Genomic DNA, 16,149 nt, shown 5'->3' on the forward strand with positions numbered 1-16,149 from the left:
TTTATCCTTAATGTTATCATTAGTTCACATTACAGAGGCTGAAGTAATAAAGTAGAAGTGACTTTCACAAAGTTACATGGAAGTTACCTACAGTGCAAGTCAGCACTTTAACCTACATAATAATCATAATCCTTCTGCTTCAGTTCATCACTCTAGCACTTTTTGTTGCTGTTTTTGTAGTATTGGGAGACCATAATTAGCAACCCAGCTAAATAAAACTAGATATTGCCTACACCTCTAGAAAACAGTATCTTTTTATATGCATTCAATGTTATCAATCTCCTCTAGCAACTACAGAGTACTCTATTTACCAAAATAAAAACGTCTTCGATTGTACATTTAGAAATGAGTCAGACTGTCGGTGTCTGGAATACAGACGCTCTTGAATTTGTAAAGTATTCAATGACACTACCAACTGAAAAACAGATAACACCAAATATTAGAATTTCCCCCACAGAGTATTTTTGGAAGAATCTGCTTATAAAGGTTAACTTCAGTTTGAAGATCCAATTTCTTTCCCAGACCACATCATAGCTCAGGGCTCTATCGAAATCTTATAAAAAGACAAACACAAACATGAGTCAGATTTCAAGAGTCCCTACTTAAGCTTCTGTGCTACAGCATGTCTTCGTTATAAAAGGAAGAACCACGGAGAACTGCAATGAATACTCAAGCTGTCTATATACAAGCTGTGCCACTAAATGTTTACGACAGCCCTGTTATTTGCAGATTCATCATGCTGCAGGAAAACCCACCAACAGGTTGTGTGGAATATGAGACCATGAGATTTTAGAGGATAAAGCTGCAGAATCGCCTCCACTACTTTCTTTCAACATAAGTACAATTCATAGCTTTCCTTGCTTATTGTACTCTGGCAACAAACGAATAAGCAGAGACATTTCTTCAATGCTTCCTGTCATCTTGGCTTTCCCATTACAATGTAGGTGCTCAATTAATGATGGGACTGAAGGCTTCACAGAGCTAAAATGAGAACAAACCATTTCACCTTAACAAAGCTTAGGTTAATTACTTGGCCCTGTCTAATTTTCTCATTTTCTAGAACTCATTTTCCAGATAGAAACTGAATGGTGATCTGGTGATTCCCTCTTTTTTTCAATATCTATAACCTGACATCATATAACTTGGAGCTTTTTGCACTTCCAACTAAATCTAAGATTTTTAAGGGACATATTAAAAACCACTAGAAAAAAATATTTTTGAGCTTTCATCCAAAAGTTATGTGAACAAGTCTAGTTTACTAAGCAATAAATCTTCCATCCAGAACTACAGAAAGCTAATACTCTTACAAAGATGACCTTTTTTCCTAAGTGGGACAGACTAACTGGACAGTTCCAACTGTATATTAAAAAAAAAAAAAGAAATTATGAATAATTGATAAGAAAGACATTTGAACCGACCTTGTGAGCAGAAGTTGCTATGAGAAACAAAGTGCATTAAATATTGTGGACAATCTATAAAGGGCCTGACTGCAATCTATTCAAACAGCTACACAAATATTTAACAAATATCCATTGCAAATGTCTTTCTCTAGTAATTTGATCTACTGAAAATAATTTCTTGCAAATTCCACAAACAAAAATATTTGTAGAAGTGAATACTTAATGCATAGAAAACATAAATGTTTAGATATAAAGCTAAAGAACATCTTTTTAAAACTTGAAAAATAATAATAGTGTGTTATGATACTGAAGCCAGCATTCAGGAAAGCTTTCCTTTTTAATCCAGTATTTAAGGTATTTTCACTTCTATAAATGCAAAGTACTAGTATTTTTCTGCCTAGTCGCCATTTTTGGTGGGCAAGTATGTCATCTTTCTCACAAGTGAAATAAACATTTTGGAAGTAAAAATTGTCATTTTAAGCCTGTTATAGAAGACATCTACCTGAAATCACTGGTCAGAAAAGTAAAAATTTGACTACTTAGTTCTGTCCTGCTATGAAACTATTAAACAACTCTGGTGTACTGAGGAAGAAACCAAGAATGGGGAATTGTTATTGGGAAGACTTACCAAAAAGATCTGGTCTACATCTGCCCTGCTGTACTGGTTTACAAAAGCACAGAAAAGGACAAATGAATGCTTAGCTTTACATCCTCATACCACATTTGTCGTGAGGGCCAGAAAGCTGTGGTAACCCAGTAGCTTTATATATAACGAAAATCTAAGAGATTGGCCTGGGGTGGCATGACTCCTGAGGCCACTTACAGTTTATAGCACCCATCTAAATAAGAAAGCAATAAATAATTAACACAATACCCTCACAGGGGAGCACACAGCATTGTGCAGAAAGGTGATGCATAGCCCAGTGAGGAATGTCTACCTGTAAAAGCCTGGCAGCAACACAGGACTTGGACATGGCGCCAGCTGGAGCAATGCCTTGCTCTTGCAAGCCCATGGCGCCTGTCCCAGCAGAGCCGAAGGCCTTCATCGGTGTCTCTTCTGCACAGACCATGTGTGTGTTAGAAAGGAACCTCAGAGTAGAAATTACTGTCTGCTATGCACTTCCCAGTTAGTAAAAAATGTAGATTTTGTGTCATCAAGCCATACGGTTCTGCTCTTGTAGTTCACCTGCCCTAAATTTCCCCATCAGAAGGTCCACATACTGTCTATGCAGTTAGGCCCAAAAATTGTGGAGGTAACTTGTCTAATTTCTGTTCTAAAAAGAAGTTAAAATTCTTTTTAAAAGGTGTTAGACCATATGAAGAAAGAAAATAAAAGGTGGGGTGAATCAAAAAGTACAAAGAAAAATGGCAATATGAATCTTAGCCTAAGAATACCAGAACAAATGCTGACTTTAACTGCAAAGCTGCATAAGTTTAATAATACCTCTGAGAAGTAAACCAAACTGTCTGATCACTTAAAATATAGCTTCTCAGCACCAGAAGAACAGAAGGGATAAGCCCAGCTGAGATACAAATCTATAACACCAGATAACAGGAGATATTTAGGATTCTCCACATCCCCAAATAATTTATTCAGACCTTGTAGCTGGCTCCATCAGCTTACCTAATACAGAAGCCAGCAGCAATACATCTGAATCACAAGAAGTTGCATTTTTAACAGTTCCTTTTTTTCCAATGCGTAATTAAGTGTGATATATACTGCACCCAGCAGTGTTTTTGTTTTTCTGGAAGCTTAAGTGAAGGTTTAAACAGCATATAATTTATTATACTGAGCAAATAATTCTGTCTCTTTTGAAATCACATTTCTCTGCAAAATCTATTTCCTTCATAGTTTGATCTGCATATACACACTGTTTGGCTACTATATAAAAGGTAATAGTCGATTTCAAAAAGCAGTGTCTATAAAGAATGTTGTAGGTATAGTATTTGTGGAATTACATGTCAGCTGTTCAGCCTAATTAATGCAAGTATACTTAATAGTTATGCAAATAAGAAATTAATTCAGATGAAACCAACCCCATCTCCTTAGGTAATTATTTTCATCACTTACATCTAGTTTTGGTGTATTAAACTACACAATTTTCTAATAATAAATTAAAATGCTGATCTTAAACATTCCCTCAACCCATCAGATGAAAAGTAACAGGCTTGCACTGTTAAGAGAAACTTTAAGGGATTCTATTTCATAGGATTTTCAGCAAGGAATTACACTGCCATCAGAAATCAGGCAGTCAGACAGTTCAAGCTCAGATCAAGAGACCTTTATTGTTCTGAAATTAAACAGATAAACTATTCTTACTGTTACTCAGAACTTACATATTGTTTTACCAAAAATCAGCAACCCTGTTTATCATCACTGGATGAAAACCACATTCCATCCTTTCTTTCTTTATATTTTAGAACAATCACTAACTTTACATGAACTTTACTCAGTCAATATCAGTAGACCAAATTTGGCAACTTGGGACCTGTGTGCCTATTTCAAACCGATAATTCAATGGCATATTTTACTTTCTCTTGGAGAAGCAGATGGTAGCATCTGATCGCATATTAAAAAAATCCTTAAATTAGCTTCTTGATCATTTGTCCTGAGTTCCAAATATTATTTGCATATAATACCATAAATTACCTACTTACTCATGTAACTATCTATCCACATATATTCACTCATAATTCTATCAGGGAATACAGTAGGGAAAAGTAGTGTGTATTAATGACAGCAGTTCAGCATTAGGTGTGTGTCCATGTCCATTAGGCTCATGTATTTAACAATGAACTGAATTAAGGACCAGTACATACCCAATGCAGAACAGGATGTACGTAACTATTAAGAACATACATTGTGATAATGCCCAAGTTCTGAATTAGAACCCTAAGACACACTAGGTATTTGGCAAAGATATGTAAAGACCCAGGACTGCTTCTCATCAAAGCGCTTAATCAATATTAATAAATATGTCTAAACATTATCTATCACCATAAAAATCATCTGAACTAACCATATATACATATGCTTACAGAATCACAGTATAAATAGGTACTGTCATCATGGAGACAAGTGACTCATGAAGAAAGAATTTAAAATTGTATGTTTTCAATTATATCTACTGCCCTTTCAGAAGACAAAAAGCTGCAAATACTATTGCACAGAATTAGGAGCTTTGAAGATCTGGATTTTCAATTAAGGAGGAAAACATTATTAGTCTTTTCTCAACTCTAGCAGAAGTCAAAGAGAAAGATGAAAAAGATATGAATTTGCATTTAGGAAAAGGAAAAAACTGTGGGGAATAATCTGAAAAACTAGATTTTTCTGAATGAACATATATTTCAGAAGAGATAAATATAGTACATGAAACACATGAAATTGAAAAGCAATTCAGTACTGGATGGTACTGAATAAAGTAATAATTACCAGGGGAAGAAAAAAACAACTCAACAAAAGAAAAAAAAAACTTTTAAAACAAAGTCAAATAGGAGAAGTTCTTTTTGCTAAATAAATATAAAAACTAGTGAATGGAAAAGAATAGAGGGGCAATAATAATTGAAATTGATATAGTCTTAATGTATTGATTAAGACTTAATATAGTATAGGTTTTGTCTCAAAACTAAATTAATATTTAGATACATAAATTGATAAAGTGATTCTAAACCTACACGGTATGACAGGTATGTTACTGGATAGGGAATAATTAGTATCACAATTGTTAGGAATGGAAAACTTGATTCAGAACAATGTGTACAACCAGCCACTCATGTTCAAACAAGCAAGAACACACAAGACCTTTTAAGATACCCATGGGAACATGGAAACTATTAATAATCAGAAGAGAAAGTAAAGCGGAAAAGTTGCATTACAGCTCTATAATAGTAAATATTATGATGAGCATAAGGAAGGATGAACCTTTAAAATTTAGAAACTACACAGACAAAGACAAACAAGTCCAAACTAGTAGAAAACTTAGTTTGAAAAACACTGATTTCTATTCTCTAATGAAGCAAAGTTTTGGACCAACTTTTCAGTAGTTTGCGGACAATATTATGCTTAGGTTGCAAATAATAATGGAAAAATGTTTCCAATAATATTTGAGTTTTGCTGAAATACTTCGGAATTTATTTAATTTGAATGAAGCTAGAACATTTTAACATCAGATAAAATGACACAGTATAGCTGATTTTATTAAACTATTTAGTTCAATAATTTAATGGATTTTCTTTTTTTTTTCCCCTTCTGTACTGCCTTTCAGCAATCCAGTTACTTGCTTAATGAAAAAAATAGCCATTTTTAGTGAGCAATCTGTCAGTGATCATAATCTGCTTCCTACTCCATAAGGCTCCTTTCTTTCACTACAGAAGAAAATATTTCTTTTCATAAACATTAATAAAACACATTCTCAATTTTCAGATCATTCCCCTTTGGGACAGTGGCATTGTGAAATGACCACTTGGAGTTTTATTTTTAAAGGGAAATAAAAGTTTCTTTTGAAAAGCCTTAGCTGAAGTTCTGAAAAGGGGTGTTAAAGACAACTTCTGTATTTCAAATGCAACATGCAGATTTTGTGTTTTTTTTGGTGTTTTGTGTATGTGGGTTTTTTTGTTTGCTTGTTTTTTTTTTGTTGTTGTTGCTGTTTTTTTTTTTTTCTTCCCCAAACAACGAATGTATTAACTAGCTGGGAAGTTATATCTAGTTTTACTACAAAATAGCTACTAAAACTCACACTTCAGAATCATGCTTTCAGAGCCATGCACGCATGGGTACATCTCTGTTTAACTTGGCAAGTAGTTACTATCGCTATCAACAATTTATATTACATGCAATCTCTAGCACTTTCACAATATGTGAAACTACATTCAGTCTCCTTCAGGATTCAAGAAAGTAAACAGACAGCAGAGAGATTAACAGATTTACAGGATTTGATAAACCACATGAAAATGCAAGAATCGCAAAGGTTCCATTCCCAAGACAACATTTAGCCAAATAACAATGGAAGTGAGGTTAAAGGAATGCATTTTGGCAAAGATGCAACAGTCTTAAACAAGATCTTCCTACTCCATAGTGATTCCCTGAAAAAGAAGCTGAACTGAAAAGTTAGACCAGAAGCCTTTTATTGTGCTTCCAAAAAAGCTGCTGTGATATTTTGGTGGGAGGAAAATACACATTTTTAGATGTGCCATACAGAAGACATTCTCATTAATCAGAAGTGTACACAAAAGGAAAACAGCAGAAGTGGAAAAAAAAAAAAGAAAGATGTGATGTATATTTCATTTTGCTTCCCAGCAAAAGCAGACTTGGCACCTATAGTCAAAGGAAGCAAGGAGCTGTTTCTTCTTACCATAAATATGCTCTCGACAGACCAAATAACTCTCCCCCTTACAGGAAGCAAGCTCACCAAGGAGCTGCAGTGCACTGAAAAGTGAATATTAACTCAGAAAGAAGGGGCTAGAATAGAACAGATGAAGTTACAAGTAATTTATTCACTTTTCTGCCTTTTCACTACATTTCCTTTTCCAGTACTAAGCTAAGCAAAATACTTCAGACTTAAAAGCTAAGCTAAGACTAAGCAAAACCGAAACTGATTTGAAACAAGATTTTAGTTTTAAAATGTTCATAATGAAAACAGATTTTCAGCCTACAGTCCACAAGTGGGAAAGACTGCCAGCAAAAGTTAATGCTGGAAGTCACTTGTTTCACAAAGCATTGTACAGAAAGAATAATGGTTGAGAGAGCAGAAAGTGAAGAAAATGAAGAGGAAAGCTTGACAGGTCTCAAGAGATATTACTGCTTTATTTCCTGTTGTGAAGATTATCATCCTATAGCCAATCAGGACATTACAGGACACATAGTATCTTCCCCAGTTGTTTGTATCCCTGGCTTTCTTAGGCACTTCATGAACTAAGCAGCAACCTAGAGCTTCAACAAGCTTGTTTTTGAATCTTAATAAGGTTAAAACATGCTAACTCTACCGATTCAACTGTGATGAACTGCATGCCCAGTTCATCATTTCCAAATCCCACCTGAATGGTTTGAATGTTTACCTCTGAAATATCAAACTGAATTAAATGACTAGCAGTCAAGCAAAAATCAAAATATGCAAATTTTCATATATCTAATCTCCTTGATAGCTGTCTCCTATTACTAGTACTATGTAAACATTAATAGTAATAAAGTTTAAGGGAAAAAAGTAAAAAAAAATAAATAAATATGGGAATAATAAATTTGACATTTCTTGTTTCCTGACTCATTTTTTTTTAATTAATTTGTATTTTTCTTAAAGTAAATAATTCCAGAAAAAAATGAGCTGTAATAATAATCTAGGATTGAACTCTAAAATTTGCAATTTTTAGTGCTGGCTTTTTTTCTTTTCCTTAGCAGAAACTTACATTCTGTATAATCTACCGTTGAACTAGAAAATTTTGTATGGTCTATTTATAATGAGATTGTCAACAAATTCCAAACAGACCAATGCCTCCTCATTTATAGCTCTCTTCAGAATACCACATTCATCAGCAGTTAAAAATAATCATTCACTTTTCCGTTTAGATGTCATCTTGTCCATGTTTCAGCAACTGGAGGGCAGGACCTCCTGATACCTTGTGCTTCTTAGGACAGAAAAATGTTGTTCCTATTTTAAACTTTATTAAATTGGATGAGTCATATTTAACTGAATGTGTTTCAAATAATCAGTTCTGGTAGAGACTGAACATTTCAATACAGTTGGAGAAAAACAAATACATATGCAATTTTTGCTCCTACATACGGGTCACTCTGATGCCTTTACAAAATAACATCTGTTCTTACTCACCTAGGAAGGTCTATTGATGTAAATGGATTTATTTGAGAGAGTAAAAACTGCAGGATTAAAATCATTGTCAATGAGTCATTTAATTCGACTTGGTACAATTCATGACAACCCCAATGTGTAATTTGTCAAAGTTATATGGTCTGAACATCTTCTATCAATAGATTTGCATGCAGAAACTCAACCATCTATTTTAGGATCACATGAAATATATAAAGATCAATTAAAAATCTCTCTTCCTAATGCAAGTGCAGACATATTATACCTTGTTCCTGTAACAGGCAAAGCAAAGAGCAAGCAAGGTACCTGTAGATAATGTCCAGATGTATTCATCGGGGACCAAATGCTATTGCATCGATTAAGATCACAAAGAATATAAGTAATCCAAATCAGGACATTTCCTACTTAAACACTGTACCATTCACAAAATATCAATAGTGATTTATTAACAGAGCATGCAAGTCAGAATGGACCATGCATAACATAAAATATGAAGAAATAGCAAATGGAGAGAGTAAATAGCTATGTCAAAAGGTTTCACACACTGAGGCAATGCAATAAAATGAAAATACTAAATTTTTAAAAAGTAATTTAACATCTCTGAAGTTCATCTGTGCATGCCACCATCATAAAATGCAACTTTTCACTCACCAAAGTAGAGTTATGTGAAGCATCACCTGAGACCTCGGGTGTTCTTGTGCTGTTTGGAAGTCTGTGAGGGTTACGAGCTATCGCTTGGCACCAGCCCAACATTTTCTCCTTCCACTTATCCCTTCTCAATTTCTGAAATTCTGAAAATAATTTAGAGTCCCTGAAACATTGACACTTTGAATTTATTGCTTGCATGTCTCTGGATGCATGCCTTTAAAAACAGCTTTTTAAGTTGTATCCAAACAAGCTTATAAACATATTTTTAGAACATGTTTATTTAAAGTACTCTGATGGGTTATGCCATGCAGGTTAGAGGAGAGCTACACACTTTCATCAAGTTACATGCATTAATACTATTTTAGGGTCAGAAAATTCAGTGCCTTCTCCCTTTAAATCTTTCTTAAGTTGACACTTTTCTATTAAAGTGTTATTTTAAAGGAATTCTATTACAAAATAACAGTGAGACTAGCATCTCTCCTAAAACCATATAACATTTCGATACAATAACCCACATTCTCAGAAACCACTAGGAAACAGCACTAAAGCAGTGGAAGGTATTAAAAAACTAATAGTGGGAAAACACATACATGTACATACTCATGCCTGCACCCACCAGAATACCTGGCTTGTGTTGAAACTAAATACAATGGATGTACTGAAAATAGCAAAAAGTAATACACACATCAGCAATAAATCCTACATGCCAACTGTAAGTTGCATGTGAAGTTTTTAGTTCGTGATAGTAACAGAAAATTTATTTTAAGTAACACTAACATTCTGGAAATAGAGGACTAAGTCTGGGGGTTTTGTTTGTTTGTTTTTTAAGTGTACAAAATTTTCATAACTAACAATCTACTTTTCCCAGCTGCAATACATAATGCAGGTCTTCAGTGCCAAACTTCGCTAATTAATTACAAAATGTAACTTGGAGCAATTTATTTTCCTCCACAACAACAGTTTTTAATCTGGTTGTTTATAGCATTTTGAATTCAAAGTGTAGTTTTTTTGTAACATCATGAAATACAGTAAACAAAAAGATGAACCTGCCAGGTTGACTGACTACTGCTTCAATGCTAGATTGAATAGATCTGGAACATATGTAAAATAACGCTAAAGACCTTACATGGCAAAGTAGAACCTATTTAAAGCGATTAGCATTACATACTTGCAAAGTAAGTTTACTTTTCCCTACAATACTCCATGCAGTACACAAGGACATGCTTCTGTTTACAGCAGGCTTTAATCTTTCCAGGCTATGATTCTAATAAACTACAGCCCCTTCTTGAATAGTTACAGTTCTATTCAATTCACTTCCACACTTACCATTAATATTTAATTTTCAAAGCATTAAATGCACTTCTCCAAACAACCTCATGCAACTGACAGTAAGGAGCAAGTGGGAACTAGCCTTAGCTTTTTCATGCTTGAAATTATTAGATGAGTGACTCTACAGGTGAAATCTTAACAGGAATTGTAAAGATATGCCAGCAAAATATTAGTTACACGAAGGCTGCCACATAGGCTCTTGATGACCTGTTGAATCAAATCCATTTTTGTATTATAAAGTATTTCAGGGCATGAGTACAATCCAGCAAAGGCTTCACAAGAAGTCTAACTGAAGGGCTGACTAAACTCATTGCCACCAACTTAGCAGCAGTCACCATTTCCACTGAATCAGAGCATCCACTGTCTTGCAAATTCTAAGAGGTTGTTTATTTTCCTTGATTTCATGAAGGCAACTAGCAGAACTCGGCATACCAAAACGGTTGTTTTTGAGAATAAACCAAGCACCAGTGAAAAGTTGTGGATTTATCTTATATACAGATACAAAAAATGAATCCATGCTTTAAATTACTTTCATTGTATATCCAACATATATGGAAGTACTTAAAAGGAAATCCAGAGAATCCGAACAAGCAACAGAAGAGTAAGCATCTGCACATACTGCTATGCAACTTGGAAAAATAAGCAGTAAACATAAGACATCCTTTGACATCCCCCCCCCCTTTTTTTTTCTCAAGCTTCTACTACATATTCTAGCTAATTTCTACAACATTTGTGCTGAAATATTATTTACCAACTAAGCAGGGATGAAATAACAGTGGAATCTGATTTCTGCTTCTGCTGGTCTCTTTGTTTTCCTTTTTTTTTTTTTAAACTGGAGCACACGAAGTCTTCTGAGGAAATAAAGTGCCTGCAGAAGTATTCGTATATCTCTGGAATTTCCTGGTTTTCATTCAAAATTTCAAGTAGAAAGTATTTTGGTATTGTTTAGACTTTTCAAAATGAGACAAATCTTTTGGTTCTGCTGCTCTTGAACCTGTCATGGTGTTTCCTTGCATATTGTCACATAAGTGGAGTTTACAAGCAGAGGGGTGATTTATAATACTGTATGAGGTATGGTACTGGTCATTTCAACCTGGATGAAAAGGGATGTGCTGCTGCTGCTCTGTTGAAGACTGCACTTGAGGCTAGGCAAAGAGGTAGCACTTCATTTACAATTGGCAAGTGAAGTTTGTAGAAGGGATGTTGAGCCAAATTTCCACGCCACTTGAACCTTCACAGAAAAACAGCTTTGGGGAAGTGGTTCTCCATTTTGGTAACATCAATCAGTAACTCCTTAACAGAACTTTTCACTACACACAGGACTTACAGGCAGATTTCATTTATCACATTTGTAAAGATTGCTGAACTGCATTCTACCACGATTAGTGTATATATACATATTTTCTTTTTGTGCAGGTGCCTGAAAACTAGAGGTTAATTTCAGTTGGAGAAAAAAAAAATAGAACTTAAAAAAAAAACAAACACATAATTGAAATAAAAGTATGAATTTTTTGAAGTATCCTTCAGAAGTGTACAATTTAAAGATTACAGTCCATAAGAATGTATGTATGACTTTTTCAGCTTTCTATACCTGAAGAGATATCAGGAAAATGACTTTTTCTCTAAATGCACATCATGAACAAGAAGGCTGCACGTTCAGCTGGTGCAGCTCACTGCCTGGGAGCCCTTTACTGCTTTGCTTTAACCCCGAAGAAAGAACGTTAACTTGGGAAAACAACAACAACAAAACCAACAACCAGATAACTCTTGAGAAAGTCTTCATTTTTATTTTAAAATATTAATACTTCAATCTTTAGTTGAAAGATATTTGTTTCCAGATCACCGTTCAGACAGAAAACTTCCTGACCATTCTCCCCAAGAAATATCCAGTCCTTCCAGTACTGAAGAAAGTCACTCTAAAGTCAAAGAATCAGCATAGAATCAATCATAGAATGGCTCGGGTTGGAAGGGACCTTCAAGGTCACCCAGTTCTAACCCCCTCCTGCCAGGGGCAGGGATGCCACCCACTAGACCAGGTTGCCCAGGGCCACATCCAACCTGGTCCTAAACACCTCCATGGTATCAATCTAGTATATTTAAGTCAACCTAGTATATTTAAGCTAAGTGGATGAGAAGACACCCAAGGAATAAAACATGATTCCCAAGTTCCTAGAAGCCTAACACCAGCTTGAAAATCTGTTACACTTACTAACGAGCACTTACTCACACGAATAGTTAGTTGAAACTTCCTTATGAACCATCACACTCTCAATCACTTATTAAGAGACAAAGGTTTGGGTCTTCAGTGAAGAACCTTTCTAATATTCTATTACTACTTACGAATTACCACCTTACTGTTATCTGAGGCTTGTATTTTAACAGAGCTTTATGTGTCAGCCTACTTTGTTTCCAAACCTTGTCTACCAAATTTCAAGTAAACTTTTAGCAGAAATGAACCTATACTGCTGCATGTTTCAGTGTACAGTGAATTCTTCCAGAGATGTGTCAGTGTAGAGAATTAGTGCAAAAATCCACCATCTCTAGAGCCATGTACTCCTCATAATTGGGGTGGATATGAGCCAGTTCAACCCGAGAATACAATTCCACACATCACATATAAGCCTGCAGTGTTTTATACTACACAGTTTGGGTTTGATCACAGATGAAGCGGAAAAATAACAGTCTGGGGAATATTCTACAAAATGACTCTCTGCACAGCTGGATACTCCTGGTACTTAAAATTGACAAAGAAGCATAAACCCTAGGCAACAGCTGTAGTTCAGTATGACAAAGGTAACTACCCGAAGTCATTATGAGTTTCTACACAGTTGAGACAGGTCTACAGCATTTTAACAACTTGCAGCAGCTCCTCTCCAACGTCAGCTGGCAAGAAGTCTAGGTTCTCAAAGGTTTATGACCTATTAAGAGCAGATGTTAGTTTAGAGCTCTGCAGCGTCTACGTGAGGCACGGCTGTAGTGAAGAGTGGATGCCTGGCAGCAGTGCGTGCCACCTACCTGCGGCAACAGCCCTCCAAGGATCTGTAAGCAGGGCATTCCCAAGAGCAACGCTAACATCAGCCCTCAGTAGGGGAGCATCCAGCCCCTTGCACACTGCCTGTACTTGTGAAGATTGGGAGCCTTCTGATTATAGGCACGGTCCTATTCTGTTCCTCTGGGGACACAGAACTACTCAGAACAGTTGCAATTCTTGGTGTTTTTTTATTTGCCTGGATGAGTCAAAATGATGTCTACAACTATACAGATCATAACTGAAAGAAAGACTTTGTATTTGCACATACAACTGAGGGATTACCATCTCAAATAAACTGCTGGGAAAAAAACTTAATTCTGTTCCTATAAATTACTTCACCCATATTTTCTTCAGGGAAACAATTTTTACCTAGAATTTAGACAAGCAAAGGGACATAGAAAATTAGAGATTCAAGTTCTTGCACAATGTCAACAGCAAATAAATAGAGGGTTAGTTAAGGATGATGTATTAGGTAGCAGCCAGTTACACAAAATAAAAGCATAACATCTCAAAAAGTTCATTAATCTGGCAAGAGAAAAGAATCGATAGAATTAATTCAGGAAAGTAATTAGATTCAGGTAACAAAGGCCTCAATAAAGACTAAATTAAAATGACATATTATTAAAGGTTATGCTTTTTGCAGTACTTCCCAGGATCTAGTAACTACCATAAATCAGCAGGAAATTAAACACAAAACATACTGTTCTTTATCTAAGCTAATAGTTTTGTTCTCTGTGTTCGAAGACTCCCAAAAGCAATCAAAGTGATGGTATTTGTCCAGCACCTAAACACACTACATGACTTGACAGATCAACAAAATACTCCAGGAGCAGAGCTGCAGGAATATTTAAATGCAAATAGCCTTCAATTGCTGAGCTCTGGTAAGAGAAATATAGTCCCTGTTGGTCTTTGTGTATCTCTTGTTTTAGTCTTATCAAGCTGTGACTTCCAATCAATTATTCCAATTTTGAATATAAACACAAATTCATGGGCTGGAAGCACTGGAAAGCTCCAGTAGCTTGTGCTGTTTGTGTGTCACAAGGGAGCCATGGGCTTTACTTAACTAGCAAGTCAATACTGCTGTGTATTTCAAGAACAATTCCGTGTTACCATGGCGTAACAGCATATTGACTCCAACTCTGTTTTTACAAATAAGAAGCTCAATCTCAAGTTTGAAAATCACCTCTGTATTTGTAGATATGTGATCATGTTAATGGCTGTAGAATATTCAAGTCCAGTACAATTTAGAGAAGTAGAAAAGACGAACACAACGTTTATTTCACAGTAAGTACTAAGTACCACCTGCCACTCCAAACTGAGCAGTAGTTTTGTAAAAAAAAAAAAAAAAAAATTTTAAAATTAAATTGAGACCACCATTTTATCTACATAACTTACAATGTTTTAAAGGCTATCAGTAGCCTCAAAGGCCATCAACCTAATAAAAAAAAATATCTTCCTAGCTAATACTTGCTAAAATACCCACCTAACGTGGTAGCCACATTAAAAAAAATGCAGAGACCAAGAAAAAACAAGCACACATGCCCAGAGCCCAGGAATAACTCATGACACCTAGAATGATGGTGCCGATGAAGAATCTACTGCTACCAGTTTTCTTGTATAGTTACTGCATGCACACAATCTAAGTCTTCTGCATTAAGTGGACACAAGAATCTGAATTCAAACACATTCTCACATTTCTTAATGATGGATTCCAGAAGGGCACTGCATGATGACTACCAACCCAGTCACACCCAAGCAAATGCATTTCCCTAGCTGTAAAGATAAACCAAAGCTGTCATGTAACTTAGTTATGCTTACAAAATGTGTCACTTCAGCATTTCTTTAAAAATATAACCACAGTATCAGCACACAGCCTTAGAGTACACCCTGTATTCTAAGATTTATTACCAAGTTTTCTAGAACTAACTTAAATTGTTGAATTAAGCCAGCATTCAAAGAATCAACTAGCATCTTCTCATATTACTAAATGTTATCCAATAAATTTTCAGACTATAAAAGTTAATATTCTGATTCTTCTGTATCATAATTAACAATATCATTATTTCCAACTAATAGAAAGCCAATGCTTTATTATTTTTCTTACATAATGCTAAAATATATTTTGAGTTATCCTTAGCCCTTCAAGAATCTGTATATGTCTAAATTAAGGATCATAATTTCATTCAAAACAGTTTAATTGCTGACAATAAAATCAATTGAATATGACTGGTGCAAAATTATTGCAGGTAACATTGCTCTGACTAACCATTATATAACCACTACATCCAACAGGTGACAAGAAATCTTTAAAAGCTTTCAAAGAAAATAGTCTTTTGGGCTTCTAAAGACATAAAAATGTAGGAATGTTTGTCTTTATAGTCCACACATTCTTTTTTGCAGAATGAAAAACATCTCTTGTGTGAAGCAGAAAGCAATTTTAAATCACTCAAGGCTCTTTAGAGAAACTGTAACAGTTTTTTTCCCTGTACTAAGTTTTTAATATTGTAATTATGCCTCTTTGCATTTGTGAAGTCTGCAAGAAAATGTTGACGAATTAGAAGAAGACACCTGTATATTATGGATATATATATAATCTTGACATTTGTAGATGCTGCCAAGTCTGTATTTTCCTATGCAAAGTTGTTAGAAACTATTTTAATTAGCAACCTCTGTACCACAACCAAATACAAATTTGTCTTCTAAAAGGTTCTTGCTCACAACTAACTTTCTTGGGAACGTTTCGTTCATCAAAGGTTAGATGTCTCCAGTGTCTTCAGAGATTTCAAAAGCATAGCAACAGTATGTGGTCTTTGCATGTTTCTGCCTACAGGTGAGTGACAAAAGGCTGCCTAATCCTTCCGCAGGATCCGTGCATGTAAATTCCGGACACATCAGACTCCCAAGCAGAAAGGAGAACAGTCTT

The 16,149-nt window shown here is 35.2% G+C and overlaps 1 protein-coding gene across 15 annotated transcripts in view; it reads right to left on the reverse strand.

The window, feature by feature from the left end:
- MARCHF1 (membrane associated ring-CH-type finger 1) overlaps window positions 1-16,149 on the reverse strand; it is a 299,519-nt gene that overhangs the window by 92,086 nt on the left and 191,284 nt on the right. For 5 of the 15 annotated variants that reach the window (XM_066996116.1, XM_066996118.1, XM_066996117.1 and 2 more), the window contains one exon: window positions 8,870-9,009. The exons of the other annotated variants lie outside the window; for them this stretch is intronic. In XM_066996116.1, coding sequence (XP_066852217.1) covers window positions 8,870-9,009 — 140 coding nt within the window. The remainder of the gene's footprint in view (window positions 1-8,869; window positions 9,010-16,149) is intronic. 15 annotated transcript variants of the gene reach the window in all.

The sequence above is a fragment of the Anser cygnoides genome, chromosome 4 (assembly GCF_040182565.1).
Source record: "Anser cygnoides isolate HZ-2024a breed goose chromosome 4, Taihu_goose_T2T_genome, whole genome shotgun sequence".
In the NCBI taxonomy this organism is placed as follows: Eukaryota; Metazoa; Chordata; class Aves; order Anseriformes; family Anatidae; genus Anser; species Anser cygnoides.